Below are 27,718 nucleotides of genomic sequence, written 5' to 3' on the forward strand. Positions count from 1 at the left end.
TCACAAACGAAGAAAAGAGCTCTTTGCTTACATTTCCAGAAAGCATATTTCTCTAACACTACTATTAAGCCCAGACTAACTCAGAGGGAAAAAACAGATAGTCCTAGCAACAACTGAAAAATCAATGAAACAGAATTAGAATCATAGACTAAGACTTGAATAATACAAATTCACATATAGTAGAAGACTTACTTCATAAATAGTGTCTTATTTAGAGAAATTTGGTTTTCATCAAGTCATCTTTCAATCTGATGAATTACTCAGTGCCAACTGTTTACCATGCAGTGCTCAAAAGAATAACTATTCTTCAGGAAAAAAGCAAGACAACATCATCCACATAGAGCTAAATGACTCTTTTTATAAGACCTTACATCCAATTAATGGTACAACACTTCTTTCCCCTGTCATCTTGTTGTTTTCCTGATGTTAGCAGATGTTTTTTGTTCATTTATGAAAGTTGAAGTTTCATGTCCAGATGTAAGAGAAGGGCTATGATACTAATAATTATATGGTTTCTGATATAAGTAGCATAAAATAACACATTAACAATGACTTGCTAATGCACTCCCAGAAGAATAGTACCTGTACAAAGGCCCAGGTTCAAGCTCCCAGTTACCCACGCGGGAGCACTATGCAAAGACTAAGCTCACAAGCAGTGGCACAATGCCTTGTTAGCCTCTTTCTGTCTCCCTCTCTCTGGAAGGTGTGAGAGGAGATGTGAAGGAAAGAAGAGGTTGGGAAGGATTAAAAAAAAAAAAAAAAAGGAACAGGCAGGGAATGGGTGGGGAAGGAAGGAAGATAGGGAAAGGAGGAAAGAAATGCACAAAGGTAGAAGGGAGGGGAGGGGAGGAGAAGGGAGAGAATAGAAGGGAAGGGAGAGAGAGGCAGAGAGAGAGAGGAAGGGGAAGACAGGATTGAAGGGAGGAGGGAAGGGGAAAAAGAAGTAGAGGAATGAAGAGGAAGGAAAGGAAAGGAAGGGGGCAGGGTGGTGGAAAACCCAGTAGAGTATACACAAGGAGGCTCCAGTGTTTTTCCCTCCCTCTCCCTCTACCTGAAATAAAAACAGCAAAAAAAAGTCAGCCAAGAAACAGTGGAATCATACATTTGTGAGATCCTGGCACCCTAAAAATATTCCAGTAACTGAAATGTTTTAATCAACAGAATACTGTATGAGGAGTCATCAACAGACCAATATTATTATAAAAAAAAAAAAAAAAAAAAAAAACACTATCAAGCAAACTTGTTTTCCTCATTCATTTCTCTTTAAATTTCCAACAGTTCATTCAAGAAACTCCAGTCAGATATCTAAACCCTCCCTTCATTATTCCCATTTATTTCTACAGGCAAAAGTGGTTCTTGTCTCTCCACTATCAGTATAGCTAAAACCACAGTGCCCATTTGGGTTAATAATGCACAAGGTCAAACAAAGGTTGACAGTCCATGATCAAAGCAACTTGGCTATTCTTTCTGTCATTTATATAGAACACACAAGATGTGTTTATTTTCACCAGCCTCTGAATGACCTCCTTTAGGTAGCATGGAAAAGATTCCACATTTGTATAAAGCTTTACGCAAAGGAGTTTTTCTTATTTGATACTTTCATTATGAACAAATTTTTATTATTTTAAACTTTTGATCTTTTTCATTAACTCAAGAAACCCTCAAGTTATAGAGGGTTTGTCTAAATCAAATTGGTATAGTGGATAAAACAAGGACAGAGCAAATGGCAAAAGCTTAAGAGAAAATAATATGGATCCAGTATGTAAACATCACAAAACTGGAGACTCATTAGTGAATTTTTCAGAACTAGTAAAGTCAATAAAACAGTACTTAATATTTCTGAACTCAAAAGGCAGTCTAAAAGAAATCAGTCTTTATTTTGACTACTTAAAGCTCTTACTCTTATCAACCTGAACATCAATATTACAAATACAAAGAAAGCTCAAATAGCAGAAAGTCAGTATAAACTACTCAGTAGTACAGCCTACAGAATAGACATGTATTCTCAATGTGAGAACAGCATTTTGACTATATTAAAAAATTATTTAAAGAAGGTCTTATTTATGAAGATGAGATTATAAAGTAAAGACTTTAAAAAAATATTTAAAGCCAATATTTTCTGTGACAAAGATTAGAGGATATATTGTTTATTCTGTGAAGTGGCAAAACAATCATTTGACTACCCAAAAACACACATATAGCAAAAAAGCTCATCTATAGATGAGCTGTTACACATTCATAATTCATGACTCTTAATCACTTACAATATATTAAAAACATTACATCTCTCAGAATTAGCCTTCTTTACTCCTACTAAAGAGAGGTGGTAGGGTCAGGAATTGGCACTCAGTAGAGTGTGCATGTTACAGTGCACAAAACCCAGGTTCAAAGACCTGGTTCAAGTTCCCAGTCCCCACCTGCAAAGGGGAAGCTTCAGGAGTGGTAAAGCAGTAGGTGTCTCTCTGTCTTTCTCCCCCCTCTGACGCCCCCTTCACTCTGAATTTCTGTCTCTATCCAAAATTAATTAATTAACTAAAATATTTTTAAAAGCCTATTTAAAAAAAAAAGGAAATGAGGTGGTATATTGCCTGGTAACTCAAGAGATAAAATGTGGTATCTTAAAAAAAAAAAAAAAAAGATAATTTAAAACCGACAACTAGAAAATATCAAGACAACAATGGGAGAGGGGATTAGGAAATAGTTCATGCAATGTAACTCACAATTAGCCATGTAAGAGGGCTTAGGTTCAAGCACCCAGACACCAAATGATAGCACCATCGAAGGAAAAGCTTCCATGGTGGTCAAGCAGTGCTACAGTTCTACAGTGTCTCCTTCTCTGTTTTGTTCTGTGTGTCTTCCATAATCTATCTAAAAAAAAAAAAAAAAATACACAGAGAGAAGGAAAGAGAGAGAAGGAGATACTGCCTTGGGCAATGGAAGCATAGAGATGCAAAAACCCCAACTAAAAAAAAAAAAAAAACTGGTGATTAAAAGAGAAAATAAAGGAGCTAGAGGACTAGTCAGTAGGGCAACTGGTTGAGTAGACACATAACCATGTGCAAGAATCTGGGTTCAAGCCCCCGGCCCCCAACTGTAGGAAGGAATCTTCACAAGGAGTAAAGCAAGGCTACCCGTGTCTTTTTCTCTCTCCCACTCTATCTCCCTCTCTCCTCTCAATTTCTCTCTTTCACTGTAAATTAATAAAGAAAAATAATAAATGACAAAAATAAATAAAGCATTAGGCTAAGGAAAAGAAGCAAATTACAGAACACAAACAGTGAATGGTCTAAATATGAAGCTTAAAACAATGCAAAATACTCCAATTCCATTTCAGGTTCGACTTGTGTTTTCTTTTCTAATCTTGTTTTTCAACTTCGGCCTGAGAGTGAGATCATCCCGTATTCATCCTTCTGTTTCTGACTTATTTCACTCAACATGATTTTTTCAAGGTCCATCCAAGATCGGCTGAAAACGGTGAAGTCACCATTTTTTACAGCTGAGTAGTATTCCATTGTGTATATATACCACAACTTTGGAGTATTACACCGAAGTAAAAGACTCTGGGGTGGGTGGGTGGGTGGGGAGAATACAGGTCCATGAAAAATGATGAATGAAATAGTGGGGGTTGTATTGTTAAATGGGAATCTGGGGAATGTTATGCATGTAAAAAAAAAAAAGAAGTAGAAACGCAAAGCAGAAATTGACTGAGTTTGGAGTATGGCACCAAAGTAAGAAAGCAGAAGTACACTAGAGTTTGCAGTGAGTACCTCCCTAATACTTCCTCTCCACTTTTCCAAGCTTTGGGTCCATGATTGCTCAACAATTTGTTTGGCTTTGTATGTTAACTCTCTTTTCAGTCACCAGGTTCCAGGTGTCATCAGGATGCCGGCCAGACTTCCCTGGATTGAAGACCCCACCAATGTGTCCTGGAGCTCAGCTTCCCCAGAGACCCACCCTACTAGGGAAAGAGAGAGGCAGACTGGGAGTATGGACCGACCAGTCAACGCCCATGTTCAGCGGGGAAGCAATTACAGAAGCCAGACCTTCTACCTTCTGCAACCCACAATGACCCTGGGTCCATGCTCCCAGAGGGATAGAGAATGGGAAAGCTATCGGGGGAGGGGGTGGGATATGGAGACTGGGTGGTGGGAATTGTGTGGGGTTGTACCCCTCCTACCCTATGGTTTTGTTAATTAATCCTTTCTTAAATAAAAAAAAAATGAATGAGAAAAAAAAAAAAAACGATGCAAAATAAATCTCACGACACATTATTTAAAGTAGGTGTGGGGAATGTGCAATCCATGAAATCATTTGGTCTAGCCCTGCCAAGGCAACTGCAGGTGGGACACAAAATTCAATAAATCTAGGAGTTTTTGTCATAGCAATATTAAGTGCTAACTGTTAAGGTGACAATTTTGTATGGGTAACAAATGATGTTACAAATATCCAAATGGCCCTTCAAAGAAAAAAGGTAGCCATGCTAGTTTTGAAAAACAACATGGGAAGGCTGGTAGTGGCACACCCAGTTGAGCACACATTACTATGCACAAGGACTAGGGTTCAATCCCAGCACCCCACCTGCAGGAGGTGAATCATCACTGGTAGTGAAGTGAGTCTGCAGGTGTCTTTCTTTTTCCCCTCTCTACCTCTTCCTTCTCTATTTCTCTGTCCTACTCAAATAAAATAAATGGGGGGAGGACAAATGGCCACCAAGAGAAACAGATCTCTTGTGCAAGCACCAAGCTACAGTGATAAATCCTGTTGGCAATTAAAATTCCATTTTAAAAAGTTTAAAAAACAATATATGATTAAATACTAATGACATTTACTATTGAAAAAGGTAAGAGGATAAAATGACAGGCTAAGAATTTCTGGAGGGTCTGAATGAAAAAACACATACAAGAGGGATCTTAGAAACTAGATGTTATATACATGTTGGTAAATACGGAGTTGTTAATTGTTATTATGTAAACTCTACATGTTTCACCAAGTGTGTGTGATATGTCTCACAATAAAATTAATGATGACAGAAGAGTGAGATTAAGAGTAAAGTTAGAGGGGGTAGGGCGGTAGCGCAGCGGGTTAAGTACACAAGGCCCAACACAAGGATCCTGGTTGGAGGCCCCGGGTCCCCACCGGCAGGGGAGTCACTTCACAGGCAGTGAAGCAGGTCTGCAGGTGTCTATCTTTCTCTCCCCCTCTCTGTCTTCCCTTCCTCTCTGTCCTATCCAACAACAATGACATCAATAACAACAACAATAATAACCACAACAGCAAGGGCAACAAAAAGGGGGAAAAATAGCCTCCAGGAGCAGTGGATCGTGATGCAGGCACCATGCCCCAGCAATAACCCTGGAGGACAAAAAAAGAAAAAAAAATCACAGAAAGTGAATAATCTTAAATCTAGTTGGGAAGACAAGAAAACTAGAATATCCTCAAGTCCTCCGTTATAAGCTACATTAGTTCTCCCAAGGTTGCAGAAGTGAATTAACAATTATTTCTACAACTATCTGTCTAACGGTTCTTTTTAAAATGATTGATTTTAATGAGAGATGGAGGAGACAGAGACCAAAAACCCATTCAACTCTGGCATATGTGGTGCCAGATATTAAACTGGCAATCTAGGGCCTCATGCATACAGATGTAGTAAGTCAGAGCTATATTTTCTCCCAGTTCAAGGACGAAGACTGGTGTGATAAGATTAAGAGCACATCCTCAAAAGACAAAAACAATATTTCCTTCACTTTAACTTAGGAGAACAAAGCATGAAGCAAAGACTAGTATTCTCACCTAAGCCCCTTGTTAACCAGATATTACTACCACCTAGAATAACTCTAAAGAGCAGGGGAGAGAAAAGTGGTATGGACTGCTTTGGCAATTTCACAAAGTACAGAACTGAATGAATTCCCTGAGAGAACATAGTTAATATTTAACAAATATTCAAATCATCCCTTGGAACATTCTACAGTAAGGTTTCATTCAAAAATAAATTTTCATTCTTTTTCAGACCAATTCAAAACAATATAATCTCTTAAGTCCAACTCAAACTTTTTTCAATACATACTAAATATTTACACTAGTTATATCTTAAGAGCTATTTCCTGAAATTTTTGCTTTGCTTATGAAAATAGGAGAAATTAACTTTCACTTACTTAATTGAGTTTCTAAAATGGTCTTCAGCTGGGTTTTTTACAGTACAACTATTCAGGAGCCATAAATCTGCGTCTGATGCATTTTCTATTAAAAATGAATACACAAAAGAGAAATTAGTATCATATCTAATCATTCAAATATATCTAAGTTCCAGATGGCACTGAACTCCTAGGAAGACAGGAAGAAGCTAAGGATAAGGTAAAACAGACAACTACAATAGAGAAAGCAACTACACCAATAAGAAATAATTGTGAAAAATTAAAAGGCACACTTTTTGCTCTGTCTTTTAATTTGCAATATAAAGAATGTGCGGATAAGCCATTTTTCCTATATTTTCAATTCTTAAAGAGTAATTCATTATGTCCAAAAGCTTAAGTGGCCTAATCAATATATGTATAACATTTCTCAGTTTTCCACATAACAATTCAACCCCCACTAGCTCCTCTGTCATACTGTATATAGTCTTTAACACACAAACACAACCTTTCATCTTCCCTTGACTGGTGTCTAGGAGACACACCAGGAGGTCAACGTCCCATCATCCTGTCCCTTTCCAAGTGCATCAGAATTATGTGAGCAGCACTTTAGCATATGCAAGAATGGGGATAGAACTCAAAACCAATCCACCTGGATGTTCTTTTTATTTCTTTTCTTGGCTTTCTTGTTGTTGTTTTTTTTTAATTTTTTAATTGTTCTGAATAGTGTGTTACAAGATTGTAAAATTATAGTATATAGTTCCTCACCCCCCACATGGATTTTCTAAGGCTGTGCTATGCCTAGAATACCTTTGCCTTCTTCATAAACCAATGAATCATACCCTTCACCTGGTTAACTCCTATTCATCCTTAGGATTTAAGCTTGAGGTTTGGTAGACGTCTATTATTTGTACACACTTAACAGAATATAAGTAGACTATTTTGCACAATAAAATAATTTTAGATTGACTCATTTTTACCAACCTGCTTTTACTATTCTGTAAGAGATACAGCAATTCTGTCTGCTGCTCTCTAAATTTCCAGTGTCTTAGCTTCAAAAAAGTTGCCCATCTACTTAACAAATATTTAGAGTTGAGATCCTATCTTAGTCATAGCTATACCCCCAGCATATCTTACATTGACTGGTGCATGGGAAATCTTTATTAAGTATTTATTGAGGGCCAGATGGTGGCGCACCTGGTTGAGCACGTATGTTTCAATGCCCAGGGACCCAGGTTTGAGCCCCTGGTCCCCACCTTCAGGAAAAAAGCTCTGCGAATGGTAAAGATGTCTCTCTTCCTCTCTACCTCCCCCTTCCCTCTCGATTTCTGTCTTTATCTAATAAATAAAGATAATTTAAAAATTGTTTTTAAATAATGAGTTAAGTGCTGAAATTTGGAAAGAGAAAAAAGCAAAAAGCGTGCAACATTATAAAAGTAAAAAGGACCAGTATATTCCAAGTGGATCAAGGACTTGGATGTTAGACCAGAAACTACTTAGAAGAAAATATTGGCAGAACTCTTTTCCGCATAAATTTTAAAGACATCTACAATGAAACTAATCCAATTATAAAGAAGACTATGGCAAGTATAAACTTATGGGACTACAACAAATTTAAAAGCTTCTGCACAGCAAAAGAAACCACTACCCAAACCAAGAGACCCCCTCACAGAATGGGAGAAGATCTTTATATGCCATCCATCAGACAAGAGGCTAATAACCAAAATATATAAAGAGCTTGCCAAACTCAACAACAAGAAAATAGCCCCATCCAAAAATGGGGAGAGGATATGGACAGAATATTTACCACAGAAGAGATCAAAAAGGCCAAGAAACACATAAAAAAATGCTGCAAGCCACTGACTGTCAAAGAAATGCAAATAAAGACAACTATGAGATACCACTTCACTGCTATGAGAATGTCATACATCAGAAAAGGTAACAGCAACAAATGCTGGAGAGGTTGTGGGGTCAAAAGAACCCTCCTGCACTGCTGGTGGGAATGTAAACTGGTCCAACCCCTGTAGAGAACAGTCTAGAGAACTAACTCTCAGAAGGTTAGAAATGGACCTACCCTATGATCCTGCAATTCCTCTCCTGGGAAATTCCTCTCCTACGGAACCCAACACACCCATCCAAAAAGATTTGTGTATACCTATGTTCTTAGCAGCACAATTTGTAATAGCCAAAACCTGGAAGCAACCCAGGTGTCCAACAACAGATGAGTGGCTGAGCAAGTTGTGGTATATATACACAGTGGAATACTACTCAGCTATTGAAAACGGTGACTTCACCATTTTCAACCCATCTTGGATGGAGCTTGAAGAAATGATGTTAAGTGAAATAAGTCTGAAACAGAAGGATGAATATAGGATGATCTCACTCTCAGGCAGAAGTTGAAAAATAAGATCAGAAGAGAAAACACAAGTAGAACCTGAAATGTAATTGGCATATCGCACCAAAGTAAAAGACTCTGGGGTGGGTAGGGGGAGAGTACAGGTCCAAAAAGGATGACAGAGGACCTAGTGGGGGTTGTATTGTTATGTGGAAAACTGAGAAATGTTATGTACAAACTATTGTACTTACTATCGAATGTAAAACATTAATTCCCCAATAAAGAAATTTTTTAAAAGTTATACTATTTTTCCAATTTATCATTTAATAGTGTCTTCACACATATTTTTATTTCTAGCATATCAAATTTATTTGTTTACATCTTCACTTACTGTCTTTAGGTTCTGACTAATATCAGAAAAATTTGAGGGCCAGGCAGTAGTGCACCTACTTAAGTAGACACATTATAATTCAAGCCCCTGGAACCCACCTACAGGAGGAAAGCTTCACAAGTGGTGAAGAAAAGCTGCAGGTGTTTCTCTGTGTCTTTCTCTCTCTGTATCTCCCCCTTCCCTCTCAATTTCTGTCTCTATCCAAATAAATAAATAAATAAGAAACAGAAGGCATAGGCTTTCTTAAAAAAAAAAAAATTATGAAACAAGGGCAACAAAAGGGGGAAAATAGCCCACAGGAGAAGTGGATTCATATGTAGTGCAGGCACAGAGCCCCAACGATAACTCTGGAGGAAAAAAAAAAATTTTTCTCTACTCCCAAAATACTAAGAAGATTACTATTGTTTTTTTTTCTAATACACATATAGTTGTACATATAGTTTTGTGATCCACTAGGAATTTTCTGTCATCTGACTTTTTTAAATGCGAAATGAAATAAGATTCTATATTTTCACATCAACTTATACAATATAGAAAGTTTGAAAGTATCTAGTGCTAACAAATGAGTAAGGATTCTAGAAACCTCTTAACTCTGCTAAAAGTCTGCATTAATGACACCCTTTGGAATACATTACAGTGCCGCAACCCTTTGGAATACAATATGGAACTAGCTATCAAAAATTTACACATTAAATTTTCTCCCACACTTACCTGTAATATACCTGTACCACACATACACATATTTACATACATACACAAATGGACACATATATCCATATGTATACAATCACATAAACATCAAAATACTTATTGGAGATTGCTGAATAAGCAACACATCTGAAAGCCTATTGTTAATAAGGAAAATAGTTAGACATATTATGAAACTGCAACTAAATATACTACTTTTTTTATTTATTTTGCCTCCAGGGTTAGTGCCAGCACTACAAAAACACTGCTCCTGGAGGTCATTTTTTTCTCAGTTTTATTGGGTAGGACAGAAAGAAATTCAGAGGGGAGGGGAAGACAGAGAGGAGGAAAGATAGATACCTTCAGACCTGCTCCACCACTTGTGAAGCAACCTCCCTGCAAATGGGGAGCAAGGGGCTCAAACCAGGGTCTTTGCACACATCCTTGCATTTGATAATATGTGTGCTTGATCTGGTACGCCATCTCCCAACCCCTGCCCCATTTTATTTTTTTTTCAAGTTCATGTGTATCCCATCTCTAGATTCCACATATGAGTGAAACTATTTGATAGTTGTCATTCATCTCTTCATTTTTTTTATTTTAGTTTTTATTGGATAGGACAGAGAGAAATTGAGAGGAGAAGAGAGGTAGAGAGAGAGAGAGAGAGAGAGAGAGACCAGCAGACCTGCTTCACCGCTCGTGAAGCATGCCCCTTGCAAGTAGGGACTTTACTTATTTTGCTGAGAATAGTCACCTCTAGTTCCATCCACTTTGTCCCCAAAAAACACAATATTATCTTTTTTTTTGATTGCAGAGTACTATTTCATTTAATGGTTTGTTGATGTAAACCATTCTCTCCAATATGAAATGGTATCTCATTGTAGTTTTAGTTTGCATTTCTCCAGTAAGTGAAGTGGAACACTGCTTCATGTGTCTGTGGACCATGTCTATCTATTCTTTAGAAAACTGTTTAATTCTTTTGACTTTAACTTTTTTTTTTTTTTAACAGAGCACCACTCAGCTCTGGTTTGTGGTCATACAGAGGATTGAACATGAGACTTTGGAGCCTCTTTGCAAAACCATTTTGCTATCTTTCCCACCAAAAATATTTAATTTAAGAACAAGCCAAACCTGTATGTATTTAATTTATAATAATCTTTGTCACACAAATCACCGAGTAGAAAACACAAAGATTGAAGAGTAGATCTTGACTTTCATTTACGTCTCTGAAAGGAAAGAGAAAAACCAAGAAAATTTGTTCTAAACAAAGAAAGTTCTAGAAGTGCATATATGAAACAGTTTATAAAGTGTTTGTTCTTGTAGGTAAGGAAGTTTAATACTGAGGAAAAGCAGAGAAATGCTTAATTTATACCCATCTGCATTAATTAAATTGTTTTAAGGAATGTTATTTTTCTTTTAAGAGAATAATGCTTTAAATTTTTTCTCATTTCCTTTTTTTTTTTCATATAACTTTCAATCAAGTGTTCTTCCATTTGAAGATAGGAACATAACAAATTATTTTCCTGCTGTGATCCATCACGGAAACAGTGACCTGATAAACATTCTAAGGGACTTTTTTCTCCCCAAAGCTAAAAGCTTTCATGCTCACTGAACCACAGAAATGGTTACTGACACCAAGAAAAGGATGGTCACTGAAACACCCTACCCACTTTGAGTATAAACAGACAGATTCTTAGTTGTATGCATTTACTCTTCAATCTCCTTATTCTTATTTGAATGCATTTACTCTTCAATCTACTTCTATAGACATGAGACGAATTACTTTCAAATCTAAAGTAATAAAAACTTGATTAGCAATGATGATGACAGCTAGCATTATCGAGTACATTATCATGCATTCAGTAATGAACCATCTTTGTCTTACTCTTTTTTGTTTCTGTTTAATTGAAGTAGGTTCATTTGTAGTCCAACTTTACAGAGAAGGGATCTTAAGACATAGAAAGCAAAGTAATTTAAAATCATACAGTAAAAGGGTGGATCAGGATTAGAAATCCAGACTAACTGACTCCAGAGACTCCAAATTTAAGGAAATTACAATGTCTCATTAGTGTTCTCTGCCGCTTGATCAAAAATAATGTAGACAATATCTAACAACCAAATAAATAAGAATTGCATGGCCTTGAGGTTGCCTCATGATATTTGTAAGAAGACTATTAATCAGGCTTCAAAAGAAGTTGCATAGTTGTTTCCAAAATTTCCAAGATCTTGAACAGAAGGCTCTTGGCCTTCTGTAATCAGTGGGAAAGCCTGCAAGTAAAGGGAGAATTAAAAACGAGTACTGGATCATTAATCCAAAGCACAGTCTGACTCTGGTGGCAACCAATCTTCCCTCCACCCTGCAGGCTTCTTCTGCATAATGGTAGAATTACAGAAGAGATGGACATGGTTCATATCAACAGTGCTCAGAACAAAACATTTAACTTACACAGCTGTTCTTTATGAAAGTCACAGAAAACTGCATAAGCAGTAAGGGGCATCTAGTCACATATTTAGTATGAAAGTTAAGCAAGCTGATACAAATAAAAATTCAGAGGGAAATGAAACAAGGGGGAGTGGTGTGAATGATTGTTTTGGTCCCAACAGCATCTAGGGGGAATTTCTTTACCACAAACCTCTGGAAAACAAGTTAAGTCTCAAAGATTAGGTATTCTTTATATTTAATCCTACCCGGGAGTTTATTTAATTTAATCATTGTATAATTACTAAAGGCTCCAATAAGTGAGCATACTTTAACAACAGAAAGCACCTTTAGGGTACATCTTGGGGACCAGGAGATGACTGATCCATGAGAACAAACTCTCCTTTTAGCCAGCTTAGGTTAGAGGACTGGGAAAATGGGGAGAGACAGAGAGAAGGCATAAGAAAAGAAGTAAGGAGTGTTGGGTTGAAAATGAAAGAATAGAAGGATGACAGAGGACCTAGTGGGGGTTGTTTTGTTATATGGGAAACTGGGGAATGTTATGCATGTGCGAACTATTGTATTTACTGTTGAATGTAAAACATTAATTCCCCAATAAAGAAATTTAAAGAAAAAAGAAAAAAGAAAATGAAAGAATAAATGAAGCACAGACTGACAAAGACTATCTACAGTTTACAATCTGAAACACAGAGCAAGAACTGATCCTCTATAAGGCTGGTAAATGTCTGGTGTGAGTGAAGTAGAACACAGGAGCTCCTAAGAAAAAGCACTTATTCTTGAAGATTACTGACATAATGAGTTTGTTCTTTTCAAATGATCTTGCTGAGTGTTTCACAGAAATAAGATGAGGAAACCAAAGGTCACCTTGACCTCTGTTTAGTGTATGAGTGGAAAAGAACATCTTTTTCTTTTAAATGAGTTGTAATAGTTGACCAAATTTTACCAATACTATTGAAAATTAATTGCATGAATAACTAGGGCGGGTCAAAATCAGAATTGGAGTGTAAATCAGATTTTTACTGAGCACATAGAAAAAAAAAGCCTGTTAATATTCCTGTATTCTTTCCAAATTAAATTGCTCTTAGAATGCGACACGTAATTACCTCAGATGTTACTAAGGCTAAAGAATTCCTATGGTAATATCTACTTGTATACATTCAATAGGTTTCTCAACTAAGAGCTGATGATATATCCATCAAAGAAAAATAAAGCAAAACAAGAAAACAAAACCCTCTCTAGGGCTTTTCATGAACAGGTCATTACAACTCTTTCAAAGTTTCTGCTCACCACGCCCATCTTTTACCAATGTTGGAGGTACTTGAAGTGAGTTATCATTGAGTTGTCAGAAAAGTCATGATGTGCTTTCTCTGTTTTCCTATGCAAAAATGTGTCATGGCTTTTCCAATAACCGAACTGATCTCCTGAGTTACTAAGAAAAAGTAAAAAAGGAAGGCCAAAATCCAATAGAAAAAAAAAAAAAAATGGGCAAAATATATGAACTGAGTGTTTATATGAACAATATAAACCCTGTGTGTTCATATAAAGATATATGAACACACAGGGTTCTTTTAATACAAAAGTAAAAATCCTCAATCTCAATCTTAATAAAATTAATGAAATTTGAAACTACAGTAAGAGAAAAAAACTGTGCCATTTTTATTTAACAAATCATTAGAAACCCAAAAGTTTGATATAAAACTGTGCCGATAACATGGTAAATGGATGTTGTTGTAAACCTACCTATGAAAACACTTTGACAATATTTACCAAGATGGCAAATACATATCCTCTGAGCAAGGAGGTTCATGTCTAGGAATGTGGCCTACTACTACCATACTTACACAAGCACAAAATCATTCCTTGTGCTTAATATTTCTTTTTTTTTTTCTTTTTTTTTTTTTTTACTTATTTTCCCTTTTGTTACCCTTGTTGTTTTTATTGTTGTTGTAGTTATTATTATTGTCATCTTTGTTAGATAGGACAGAGAGAAATGGAGAGAGGAGGGGAAGACAGAGAGGGGGAGAGAAAGATAGACACCTGCAGACCTGCTTCACCGCCTGTGAAGTGACTCCCCTGCAGGTGGGGAGCTGGGGGCTCGAACCAGGATCCTTATGCCAGTCCTTGCGCTTCACACTATGTGCGCTTAACCTGCTGCGCTACCACCCAACTCCCGTGCTTATTATTTCTAAAAGCAAAACAATGGTGTTGGTTAAAAAAAAAAAAAGTTTAAATATATTCAGAATTGAGACACAGAAAGGTTTTTTTTTTTAATTTTTTATTTAAGAAAGGATTAATGAACAGAAACATAAGGTAGGAGGGATACAACTCCACACAATTCCCACCACCCAATCTCCATAACCCACCCCCTCCCATGATAGCTTTCCCATTCTCTAGCCCTCTGGGAGCATGGACCAGGGTCATTGAGGGTTGCAGAAGGTAGAAGGTCTGGCTTCTGTAATTGCTTCCCCGCTGAACATGGGCATTGACTGGTCGGTCCATACTCCCAGTCTGCCTCTCTCTTTCCCTAGTAGGGTGTGTCTCTGGGGAAGCAGAGCTCCAGGACACATTGGTGGGGTCTTCAATCCAGGGAAGCCTGGCCAGCATCCTGGTGGCATCTGGAACCGTTTCCAGAAGATGTAATCAGAGCTCACGCCGCTAGCGGCTTCTCAGTCCGCCATCTTCCTTCCCCCTCCCACAGAAAGTTTAAAAAAAAAAATTAAGACAGGGTGAAATATAAATAAACTCTAGTTACTAAAGGGGAAAATTTAAAAAATTAAAAAAAGAAGAAGAAGAAAAAGAAGAGGGTAAAAGGTAGTAAGAAGCCCAACAAAATAAAAGGAAATCAGCACACTAGTGGAGGGCTAGGTATGCTAAAACTTATTTTGGGAAGATATAAAATTGTATCTCTTAGACAACACAGTTTTTTAAAAAAATGGTACTTCCTCAATTTAAAAAAATTAAAAGAATGAATAAATCCTATTACTGAAAGTTCTCTAGACATACCATTCAGATTAAACAGTAAGACACTAAAAAGTATATACAACATGTTACCACTGGAGCAAAAAAGGTGGAGAAAATCTAAAACACAGACTAGCAGTTGTTTGTCTTTTCCATTACTGGTGGAGAGGGATGAATAGCAAAATGAACCAAAAATGGCTGGGACCGAGAAGAGGGAGTGGAGAGCATGATGGGAAACAAGGTAAAAGACTTTTCTAGTTGTAACTTTTCAAGTATTGAAAAATCAGTATTTCCAAAGCAAACGCAAAAACAAAAACAGAAGCAACTATAAACTCTGTAGATGATGGGAATGTGGAGATGGCTCACCCGGTAGAGCACACATTTTACCATGTTCAAGTCCCCAGGTCACCAGATGAGAATGCTAAGTACAAGGGAAATTTCTGTGGGAGGAAGGGGGAGCAACTGTCTTAAATTCCTGATTACTTTAATTTCTTTCTCCCTGGCTTCCCTCTTTCCTTCCTTCCTCCTTTCCTGAAGCTTCTCCCCCTATACATGAGGACAGAGGCTTGAACCCATGTGCTCAAACATGGCAGTTTGCGCACTCTACTAAGAGTGTCATCAAAGAGTCCCCAACACAGTCTCTTTACTCTTATTCATCATCAAACATCTCAAAAGACCAATCTCCTTGTACTAGCTGTATACTGTCACCTCCCATTCACTTTTCTACCACTTCATTTTGGCAAAAACCCCCAACCTCTTCCAAACTACCCTAGAACCCCTTTCATTAATATCAAATGATACATGCTGGGAAATTAATATCAAATGATACATGCTGGGAAATTAATATCAAATGATACATGCTGGGAAAGTCACATCTGCCATGTTGTCCCCTCAGGCTACTGCTAGTTCCCGCGAGAGTTGGGACATTCTCGGAGTGCCTGTTCAGCCATGTTGTGCCCTCAGGGCATTGTCTATATCCCCGCGATATTTGGAGTGCTTTGGTTACTCCTCCCCCCTCCCATTCTCATGAGAGTTATTATCCTATCCTGGAGTGCTATGGTTACTCCTCCCCCTTCCCATTCTCGCAAAAGCCACTCCTATAAAAGCCTTTCTTCTTCCACACCTTGCTCTCTTGCCAGTGCTTCACTCCGGTGTTCAGATGCAGGAAAGGTTACTGCGTGAGGCGGCCATTTTCGCTACCTCCACGTGGCCCAACCTGCTTCTCTAGCACCCAACTCTGAGGTGCCAGCGCAAATAAAGATTTGTGTTTCCTCTTTGCTCCGGACCCCTCCTCTCTCTCTCTTCTCCGCGGCCCGCGCACAACAACAGATACAGATGATGCATTTAAATACTCCTTTCTCTGTGGTGTGAATAGCATCATTCGCCTGTTTACTCTGGCCCCCCTGCAATCTCTACTTTATCACCCACCTCTGCCTTCCACAAATTGAATATTCTGTAGAATCTAGATTTTTCTCTCTCCTCTTTACTAAATGACACCAACCATTCTTCCATCCACAGTTTAAAATGCTACCACCATTACACAGGTCAATGGTATCAACATTTAAACTTCTAACAAACATGCATCTGAGCTCAGTATCCAGCTCACCCAGCAGTATCTCCACTAAAATGAATCAGAGAAATCAGAACAAGGAGGCTCCTATGTCAACTTTTAATGATGGACCTACATATTCTTATGGTACAATGATACCGTAACTTAAAAAATAAAAAAAAAAAAATGACTTGACAAAATCATTTCCAAAACTGGACTCTCAAAGTCTCATCCTTTCATTCATCATGTTCTAGTAAAGAAAACTAAAACCACTTGAAGTCTTAACATAAAGAAAAACTAAGATATAAATATGTTTTGCATGTAGAAGGGAAAAGCAAACCACATAGGGAATGATAAAGCAACTACAAGGTAAGTAACAGTAAGGAACCACCATGAGTCTCACTGGAAGGGATGAAATTCTAACAGTCAGAAGCTAAAACCATCTGGCATAGCTAGCTCTGAATTGGAGGTTCAAAACAATTACCAGTTTGATAATCACAAAAATATATAACATCATCATCATAACAACAACAACAACAGGGGGATCTGTTTTCCTTTATCTCCACAACAGCAGCAATGCCACATCATACATGAAAAGCCCAGGATAGAAATGAACTTCGATCTCAGATCAGCATTCACAGCAAGAAACAAAAGCTAAGCATCTAGGCAGAGAAAACACAGGGTGACCCACTCACTAAGTAAAAAGTTAGTTTAAGTAAAAAGTCAGTTTACGTAACAGCAAGTCACAAATAGGAAAAGAGCCGTGAGCCAGAAATTAATTAATTAACTTATTTATTTATTTTTGCCACCAGGGTTATTACTAGAGCTCAGTGCCTGTACAATGAATCCACTGCTCCTTGCAGCCACTTCTTTCTTTTATTTATTTATTTATTTTTTTAACCAGAGTACTGCTCAGCTCTGGCTTATAATGGTGGGGGGGGGGGGGAATGAACCTGGGATTTTGAAGACTCTGGCATGAAAAGTCTTTTTGCATTAACTTTTATACTATCTCCTTCCCCATTCTTCCTTTTTAATGAAATCCCTTTTCATTTTTATTTTTAATTTTATTTATTTATCTATTATTGAATAGAAATAGAGAGAAACTGAGAAGAGGGGGTAGAGAGAGGGAGAGAGACAGAGAAATACCTGTCGCCTGCTTCACTATTTGTGAAGTTTTCCCCCTGCAGGTGTGGAACCAAGGGCTTGAACCTGAGTCCCTGTGCATGGTTGTGTGTGTACCTAACCAGGTGTGGCACCAGCTGGCCATTCCCCATTCTTTTATTTCATTTGTTTTATTAGATAAGACAAAGAGAAATTGAGATGGAAGGTGCACATAGAAAGAGAGACTACCTGCAGCACTATTTGACTGCTCTTGAAGCTTCTCCCCTACAGGTGGGGCACAGGGACTCAAGCCCAAGTCTCTGAACCTGGGGAAGTGTACACTCACGCCCCCCACCCCCAAGATAAAGAACTTTAACTATCAAGCTAAACTAAAACTCCAGTGTTCCAACCTTATTAGTCTTCATAATTTAGGTGGGAAATGGACTACAAAGGTGAAGGTAGTCCAGTGGACTTTGATGGAGATACATTGGTGCTCCAGTGGAGGGTGAGGTGTGGTGACACATTTTCAAGAGGAAAGATGCTGTACTTCTAAACCATTTAGAGTTTTGTAAACTAGGATTTCCTCAAAAATAAATGAATCCATTCTTTAAAGGACACCCATAGGGAACTGCGAAGACTTGAAAGATTCACATAAGCAATTCTAATAGAAACACTAGACTTTAAAGTACAAAAACTAGCAACATCAAATATTTATGAATTAAATAACAAAATAAATGTACTGGATGAGATACTTTAAGGACAATTCCCATTCTGATTTTTCAATGTCTATATCATATTAATATTAGAATATAAACCCTGAATAAAATGAACCAGTCACATATCGAGTGCTTGTTCAACTGACTAGCAGGCATACATAATGTCCCTAAAATGATGGTATCAAACTTTCTAAAACCACAGATATATTTAAAAAGAAAAAGTAGCAACAAAGAAGGGAAAGTGATACCTTAAATAATTATTCAGGGAAGAGTTACTGGTATTGTGCTTTTAAATTTTTAGTTCAAAGTTAAAATTTAATTCTGCATACTTAAAGTGGAATGGAAATTATAATCTCAATTAAAAATGTTTTAAAAAGCAAAACAAAGATAAAAAAATCCAATTATTCAGAGACTGAATAATAAAAGGCAGAAATAACCTAATTAAGGGAAAGTGAGAGCTCAAATGAAAAGAGACTTTTTAAAATTTATTTATAAAATAAAAATACCGACAAAACCACAGGATAAGAGATACAATTTGACACAATTCCCACCACCAGAGTTCCATACCCTATCCCCTCCCTGGAAAGCTTTCCTATTCTTTATCCCTCTGGGTGTATGGACCCAGGGTCATTATGAGGTGCAGAAAGTGGAAGGTCTGGCTTCTGTAATTGCTTGGAGAAAAATTTTTGCAAGAAAAAAAAAAAAGGAACTTAGTTACTGGCTAGATAAGGAAATGACAGAGAGAAGTACTAAAGGTTTTTTAACCATGAGGGCCAATAACAAAAATGACACCAGTAACATAAATGGAAGCTAACGAGGTATAGACCAGAGGAGAATATTACTTTAGTATTAAATATTCAGTGACACACATAAGCAGAACTGCGCTTCAATTATAAAAACATAAAGAACTCATACAAGGTCAATGATGTCAATGTCACCAATGTTGGCAGGCACTGAAGTGAGAGCTACTAAACACCAGGGATAAAAATCATCAAGAAGAGGAGTCGGGCGGTAGCACAGTGAGTTAAGCGCAGGACCAGTCTAAGGATCCCGGTTTGAGCCCCAGGCTCCCCACCTGCAGGGGAATCGCTTCACAGGTGGTGAAGCAGGTCTGCAGGTGTCTATTTTTCTCTCCCCCTCTCTGTCTTCCCTCCTCTCTCCATTTCTCTCTGTCATATCCAACAATGATGACATCAATTACAACAATAATAAAAAACAACAAGGGCAACAAAAGGGAAAACAAATATTAAAAAAAATTTAAAAAATCATCAAGAAGGTAGATGTACAATGTAAGGGGATAATGGGTGGACAGGACTTCAAAAGAAGTGTTTCTCTGAGCAATGGTGACAGAACAATGGACTTAAACTGGCAGTGAAAAGCAACAACTATGTTGACCTCTCCTCTGCCTTATGAGACAGGGAATTTGCCTACAAGTCACAAGTGCAATTAAAATGCTTGGCTTAATGTCCTATTCACTTCAACTTTGTCTATGCAATAAATTAGAACTAAGTGACCATATTTGCATAGCATTTTGCCACTTGCAAAGCACTTTCAAATATATTATCTCATCTGAGCTACCCAAGACAGGCCCATTAATAAGTATTTATAATCCCAACCTTATGAATGAGGAGGCAGGGAGAGAAAGATGTTGTGGCATGCAAAAATGTATCATAAGCTGGCAACAAGGAGGTCTAGCCAGGAACTCCCTTTGACTCTAAAGAATGGACTGAAGTATATGGAATAGGCATTGCCTATTTGAGTAGGTGCAGTAATGTGAGTTGTCTTTAACCCTACCTAATACAGATATTATTTCTTTCAAACAAATAAGCATTGCGTATTTACTCAGATTATAGCCACCTGTCTATCTCTATGAAAAATAAATTTTACATATTATAAATTATTTCTAACTACTCATTAGAAAGACCTAGGAAGTGGGGGGGGGGGGTAAGAAAGTAAACAGCAGGAATACAACCAGTAAGAGGAGACTAGTGTTTCGTGTTTCTCTTACCCTCCATACCTTTCTATGGTAATTCAAGCCCAAACACAAGAAGTGCAGCTGAATAAGACAGGCAGTTGTGCTGGGGAAATGGGTGACTGTGTTAAGAGGGGAAGCAGAGTCCATCCAGGGGGAACAGAGTGTCATCAGACAAGAGGACACACGTTTGACAGGGTGGCACAGGAGGATGTCAGTACCCGAAAATGAAGAGGGTGGGGATGGTCACTGAGGAGAGTTATCTGACACAGGATGTCAGGTTCTAAGGAGAATGCATCCACCAGTAGACCAGTCAACAGATTAGAGACCTAGAAGAGCAAGAGGCAGTCCACCATAGGGTGTCAGGGTTGCAGTATGGGATAGGTAGGTATAAGAGAGAGTAGCCTGGATGAGGTGTTCAAGTTCAAGAAGTATATGCTCATGGGACAAATGTGACAGCTTTTCATTGTTAGTTAACACACAAAAAGTGGACTGTGGGGGGCCGGGCGGTAGCACAGCAGGTTAAGCGCATGTGGCGCAAAGCGCAAGGACCGGCATAAGTATCCCGGTTCAAACACCCGGCTCCCCACCTGCAGGGGAGTCTCTTCACAAGCAGTGAAGCAGGTCTGCAGGTGTCTGTCTTTCTCTTTCTCTCCCCCTCTCTGTCTTCCCCTGCTTTCTCCATTTCTCTCTATCCTATCCAACAATGACGACATCAATAACAACAACAACTACAACAATAAAACAAAGGCAACAAAAGGAAATAAATTAATATTTTTTGTAAAAAAGCCCACATGGTGCCAAGCGCAAAGACTGGCATAAGAATCCCAGTTCAAGCCCCCGGCTCCCCATCTGCAGGGGGGTTCGCTTCACTTCACAAGTGGTGAAGTAGGTCTGCAGGTGTCCGTCTTTCTTTCTCCCTCTCTATCATCCCCTTCTCTCTCAATTTCTCTCTGTCCTATCCAACAACAATAAGAATAAGAACAACAGGGGCAACAAAATGGAAAAAACAGCCTCCAGGAGCAGTGGATTTGTAGTGCAGGCACCGAGCCCCATAGATAACCCTAGAGGCAAAAAAAAAAAAAAAAAATTTAAAAAGTGTGAGAAAGGGATATGAATATGAGACGGTCTAAGAAATATGTACTCATAGGGGGTTGAGATCTAGCATAGAAGAGAAGCGTACTACTGGGGCAGAGGGAACAGACATAGCTCACCTAGGAGGGTGCTTGTTTTGCCAAGCATTCAAACCAGGTTGGAGCTCTCAATATATCAAAGGGAGTATTGCAGCACTGGGAGTGGAAGGCGGAAGGGAGAGAGCTTTTATGCTATTGTCTATCTGTCTGATTTACCAGGGGAAAAAAAAGTGATTGAGTAAAGCCCTGGTGACAGCAAAGAAAGGAGAATCCCTAGAGAAGGACAAGAAAGTGTTCTAGAAGGGTGCCAGTTTGATGAGAGACAGAAAATTAACATAGCATCAAAGAAACTCCTCACAAAAGACATAGCTAAAACGGGAAAATCGCTGCAGTGGAGAAACTCACCAGACAGCACCTTAATCAACTCATCTAAGCTAACATCACCAATAATGGGGCAAATCAAAGTCAGGTGTTACTTAAGATGAGGCACTGAAAGAGAGAGGATATCATTTTTTAAGACATTCCTGCCGAAAGTGCATAATTTGAACCTACTCATAAGGAAAAATCAGACAAACACAGATCAAGAAACAACCATCAAATACTTTGGCTATATTCTTCAAAACTAGTCCAGATCACAGGTGTCTTAAAAGAGATATGACAACTCAATGCAAAAATGGGATTCAAAAGTGGAGAACCTTTTGTTATATAGGGGAATAACCTAAATGAGATCTGAGGACTAGGTAGTAGTGATGCCTAAGTATTTATTTCCCCATTTTTCTTGTAACTGTGTTCTGATTTTACAGAGCAATAACACCACAGGAAACACACACTAAGACACTGTATAAATACATTACCATCAAATGGCTCAGAAAAATATTTTTAAATTTTTTTATTATCTTTATTTATTAGAGAGAGCCAGCCAGAAATAGAGATGGGGGAGATAGACAGGGAGAGAGGCAGAGAGACACCTGCAGCACTGCTTCACCACTTGTGAAGCTTCCCCCACTGCAGGTGGGGACCAGGGGCTTGAACTCAGGTCCTTGTACACTGTAATGTGTGCTCAACAAGGTGTGCTACCACCTGCCCCCCCTCAAAAAGTATTTCTTTATTACTGTTCTCAGAACTTATCTGTAAACTTTTTTTGGTTTATTATTACCGGGGTTGCTACTGGAGCTCAGTGCCAGTACTACGAATCCACCACTCCCTGTGGCCATTTTATTCTTATTTTATTTGATAGGACAGAGAGAAATTGAAAGGGGAGGCAGAGATAGAGATAGGCAGACAGACAGACAAAGAGAGAGAAAACAGACACCTGTAGACCTGCTTTACCACACCTGAAGCGTCCTTGCTACTCGTGGAGTCCTGGGTCCTTGAGCATATGGTACTATGTGCACTTAACCTAGTGTGTCACCACCTAGCCACAACAATAAACAAAAGGAAATAAAATGCATAATAAGAAAATGTGTCACCACCTAGCCACAACAATAAACAAAAGGAAATAAAATGCATAATAAGAAAATAAAAATAAAACTGCCTTTCTCCCCCCACCAGGGTTATCACTAGGACCTGGTACCTCCATGACAAATCTACCACTTCTGGTGGCCATTTTTTATTTCTCTTTTTTTGTCTTTATTTCATAGAACAGTGTCGTATGCTTTACATTGACTTGTTCTAGCCCTCCCCCTCCAAGAGAATTGGATGAGTCCTGTTAATTTCGCGGGCCTGCTTGGCCCCGCCCCAAGGGACCCCGGGAGAGGGTTCCTGAGTCCGAGAGTTCCTGAGTTCCCCAGTGACAGAGTTCCTGATTTCCTGAGTTCGAGAGTGACAGAGTTCCGGAGTTCCTGAGTTCGAGAGTGAGAGAGTGCTTGCGCCGCCACAAAGAGACAGCAGAGTTCTGTTTGGTGATTAGTTTGGTTTAGTTTATAAATCGTTGTTCCTGAATAAAGAAATACAGCTTCCCTGTCCAGCCGTGTGTCTGGTCTCTGTTACCCGATGTGAAGCTGGCCGGCCCGGCAAGAGCCTCTGAAAATTTTAACAACAGAACAGAGAGAAATTGAGAGGAGAGGGGGAGACAGAGAGATACCTGCAGTACTTGCTTCACTGCTCGTGAAGCTTCCCCCATGCAGGTGAGGAGCCAGGGCTCGAACTCAAGTCCTCATGCATGGTAATGTGTGCTTAACCAGGTCAATACCTGGCTCCCATAACTGCCTCTCTTTAAAAATAACATAATTATCTATGTAGACAATAGCAAGGAATTTCCCAAAGAAAATTCCAAGGTCATGTAAGTTCTGCAAGCTTAAAGATCAGCAAGCAAAAACCAAACATATTTGTACATACTAACAAGTAAAAATGAAATTGTAAAGGCAATATTACTTATAATTACTCTCCCCAAAAAATGAAATACTGAGGTATAAATAAGCCTACAAAATATGTACTAAATTTGTCTGATGAAATTTTTTAAGTGTTGTTAAAAGAAATTAAATACTGATTCACTAAAGAGATATACTATGTTCATGAACAGAAAGGTTCATCGTAAGGTCTTCAATGTCCCCCAAATTGAGCTGCTAGTTTAATCCCATCAAGGTTTTGGGTAGCCATAAGTAAACATTCTAAAATCTACATGGAAAGAAAAAGTACCTTAACATAACTAAACATAAAGCAAATTTTCTAATAATAAATTATTTAAAAATATGAATAATGTACTACTATAATAACACTATGAAGGATAATAATTAATATTTGTATGGTTCTACTTACTAGTCAGAGAGAAACAGAGCATCCTTCTGGCATATATGATGCAATGGGATCCAATTTGGGACATCAGGCTTTCAGTCCAGTTCTCTAATCATTGGACTACCTCCCAAGCCATCAAATAAGTAATCTTTATTTTAGAGCACTTTCATTACAAATATTAACTTGACAGTATATGTCATAACATACATTTCTACAGATTACAACATTTACCCTCTCTACAATTCATTGCTTTTTTTTTTCATTCTACATGCGTTTTTTAAGTGCTTACTATATTCTGTGTCAGGCACTTTTCTAAGCACTAGGAAAAAAGTGATCAACATCAGTTAAAGTACCTTCCTCTATCCACCTGACTTCCTAGCAGGAAGTTTATTTGTAAAATGAGACAGGCGGGAAATTATCATTCCTAACACCAACATTTATGAAGTGAAAAAAACCTAGAGCTGGGGGAGTCGGGCAGTAAGTAGCACAGTGGGTTAAGCTCACGAGGCGTGAAGCCCAAGGACCAGTGTAAGGATGTCCCCGGCTCCCCACCTGCAGGGAAGTCGCTTCACAGGTGGTGAAGCAGGTCTGCAAGTGTCTATCTTCCTCTACCCCTGTCTTCCCCTCCTCTCTCCATTTCTCTCTGTCCTATCTAATAACGACGACATCAATAACAACAACAATGAAAAACAACAAGGGCAACAAAAGAGAAAATAAATAAATATTTTTTAAAAAAGAAGTAAGCTTTAAAGAAAAATAACTAGAGCTGGCATATAGCACAGTAATTGGTGAAAAAACAAGCAGTAAAAGGGCGTGAGGCTCTGAAAGTAAAGAACAGGACTTGCCAGCATTCTCCAGGTCTGATCTCCAGCACTATATATGTATGAACAGAAAGGTTTAAGTGTGTGTGCTTAGCAATCTCTCATAAAACTAGTTATTGGGGGGGGAGAAACAGCAAAAGATGATTTCTGATGCCATTCACTGAGTGTAAGAAGGGGAAAAAGGTAGACAATTGAGAAAGATGTTAAATAATTACAAAATAAAAGACATACGGGATACATTGACCGAGTTCATATCCTCAAGCCCCACTCCATCCTAAGTAACTGCAGCAAAGAAAAGACAAAATCTAAATCAGATTTAAATGACTGGGAAAAGGGAAAAACAAGGCAGATCTTCAAGAGAGGGCTGGAGGTTTGGTTTGGTTTGGTTTGGTTGTTTTTAGCCTATGCCAAATAAAGAGGCAAGTAAGCTAAAATCAGTCAAAAGAATATATGCGCCCTAATTATAACTTTATAGTAAATGGCTTAACTTACTTAAACATAACAACATACATTTTTTTCTATGATAAATCTTCACCACAGCGAAGTCTGGTTATTTTACACTCTACCCAAAAGCAATTCACTGATTGCTTTACTGAGTGCTTTACTTGCAACCTTAATCCCACAAGGGAAATATATCTAAATATTGCAAACCACTTAAGAGGGTTAAAATATACACAAAGAACATTTAAACCACATATATATGAATGTTTATTAAACTGCACCTTATAGCAATGCATTGACTTTTCTGAAGATTTATTTGTGTGTTACGGAAAGAGAGTAAGAACAGAGAGGGAAAGAACAGGGAGGGAAAATAAGAGAGGGAGGGACAGAAAACCAAAGCACTTGAATAAGGTGCTGCCAGAGATTGAACCAGAAGCCTCTAGAGCCCCAGGCTACCCCCAGCCCTACACTGACTTTTTATACACATTCTATAAAACTTGACTTGTTAAAAAGCACTAGTTTTTAAGGATTTGAAGCATGTCACAAAGACACACAAAACTTTTCAATAATTTGCTGAATTTCACATATTTCCTAGCAAGAAATGTTGTAAACACACTTGACACCACCAGCACTCTTCCTCAAAAAATAATAATAATAATAATGCAGAAAAGATAAATTCACATACACTGAACACATTAATTTACCAATAAATCTCTCTGGTACTTCCTGTATTTAGTAGATAAAATAATCCTAGTAAATAATTTGAGAGTTTTACAATACAGTCAAAAGAAATTTGCTGTAGGGTAATTAAATATGCTATTATCTTTATTACACAATTACAAAACCAAATGCCAAAAGGCTTATCTAGGGTTTACTCTTAAAAAAGAAAAAGAAAAAAAAAAAAAGGCTTTCTGCCTCCATTGCTGCCTTGGCGCCTGTGAAAAAACTTGTGGCAAAGGGGAGCAAAAAAAAAGAAGCAGGTTCTTAAGTTACCCCTTGACTGCACACACTCTGTTGAAGATGGAATCATGGATGCTAATTTTGAGCAGTTTCTTCAGGAGAGAATCATAGTGAATGGCAAAGCTGGGAATCTCGGTGGTGGAGTTGTAACCATTGAACGAACCAAAAGCAAGATCACTGTGACTTCTGAGGTGCCTTTCTCCAAAAGATATTGGAAATATCTCACCAAAAAATATTTGTAGAATAATCTATGTGATTGGTTACGCAGAGCTGCTAACAGCAAAGAGAGTTATGAATTGTGTTACTTCCAGATTAAGCAAGATAAAGAAGAGGAAGATTAGAGCTCTTTTATCTGGAATGTTTTGTATGAGTTCTTGAATAAAATGTGGAAAACAAAAAAAAAGGAAAAAGAGTTATTCCTACTGAGTAGGGGAGATAGCATAATTGTTATGCAAAAAGAAATCTCATACTTGAGGCTCTGAGGTTCCAAGTTCAAACACGATAAACCAGAGTTGAGCAGTACTCTGATATTAAAAAAAAAAAAAAAAAGTATAGAGGGGCCAGGCATTGGTACAGCTGGTTAAACACACATATTATAGTGAGCACGGTCCTGAGTTCAAACCCCCTGGTCCCCACTTGCAGGAAGAAAGCTTCAGAAGCCATGAAGCAGGGCTGCATGTGTCTCTGTCTCTTTCCCTGTCTCTATCTCCCACTTCCATCTCAATTTCTCTCTAATAGTAAAAATAAATTTAAAAAAAAATTAAGTATAGAACCATTTTTCTAGCAACTAACTTTCTGTAATATCTTTTCTCTAGAATGCTTCAGAATTTCATTTTACAACCAAAGCAAAGATAAATACTACCTTTAAGTTGCTAATTCTTTTTTTTTAATATTTTATTTTATTTATTTATTCCCTTTTGTTGCCCTTGTTGTTTTATTGTTGTAGTTATTATTGTTGTTGTCATCGTTGTTGGATAGGACAGAGAGAAACGGAGAGAGGAGGGGAAGACAGAGAGGGGGAGAGAAAGATAGACACCTGCAGAACTGCTTCACCGCCTGCGCGACTCCCCTGCAGGTGGGGAGCCGGGGTTCAAACCGGGATCCTTATGCCGGTCCTTGTGCTTTGCGCCACCTGCGCTTAACCCGCTGCGCTACAGCCCGACTCCCTTAAGTTGCTAATTCTAGGAAATCACCTTACTCCTAAGAAAACAAGTCTAGAGGAAACGAAAATATTTTATAAATCATCACAGGATCATGCCGCAAGGCATAGCAGCATTATAAACAGAATTCTCTTGTATCAAAACCATTATTAAAAAGGAATTATCTCTATTCATTTGTCTACTCAAATATTGG

The 27,718-nt window shown here is 38.1% G+C and overlaps 1 protein-coding gene and 1 pseudogene across 1 annotated transcript in view; one reads left to right on the forward strand and one right to left on the reverse strand.

Moving 5' to 3' along the window:
• The window catches only part of CDKAL1 (CDK5 regulatory subunit associated protein 1 like 1), a 603,322-nt gene that overhangs the window by 491,602 nt on the left and 84,002 nt on the right, over window positions 1-27,718 (reverse strand). Inside the window, exon 5 of the mRNA XM_060190801.1 lies at window positions 6,153-6,237. Within this exon, the coding sequence (XP_060046784.1) occupies window positions 6,153-6,237 (85 nt within the window). The remainder of the gene's footprint in view (window positions 1-6,152; window positions 6,238-27,718) is intronic.
• LOC103115401 (large ribosomal subunit protein eL22-like) lies at window positions 18,029-27,543 on the forward strand (annotated as a pseudogene).

This window comes from Erinaceus europaeus, chromosome 4 (genome assembly GCF_950295315.1).
Source record: "Erinaceus europaeus chromosome 4, mEriEur2.1, whole genome shotgun sequence".
Taxonomy (NCBI): Eukaryota; Metazoa; Chordata; class Mammalia; order Eulipotyphla; family Erinaceidae; genus Erinaceus; species Erinaceus europaeus.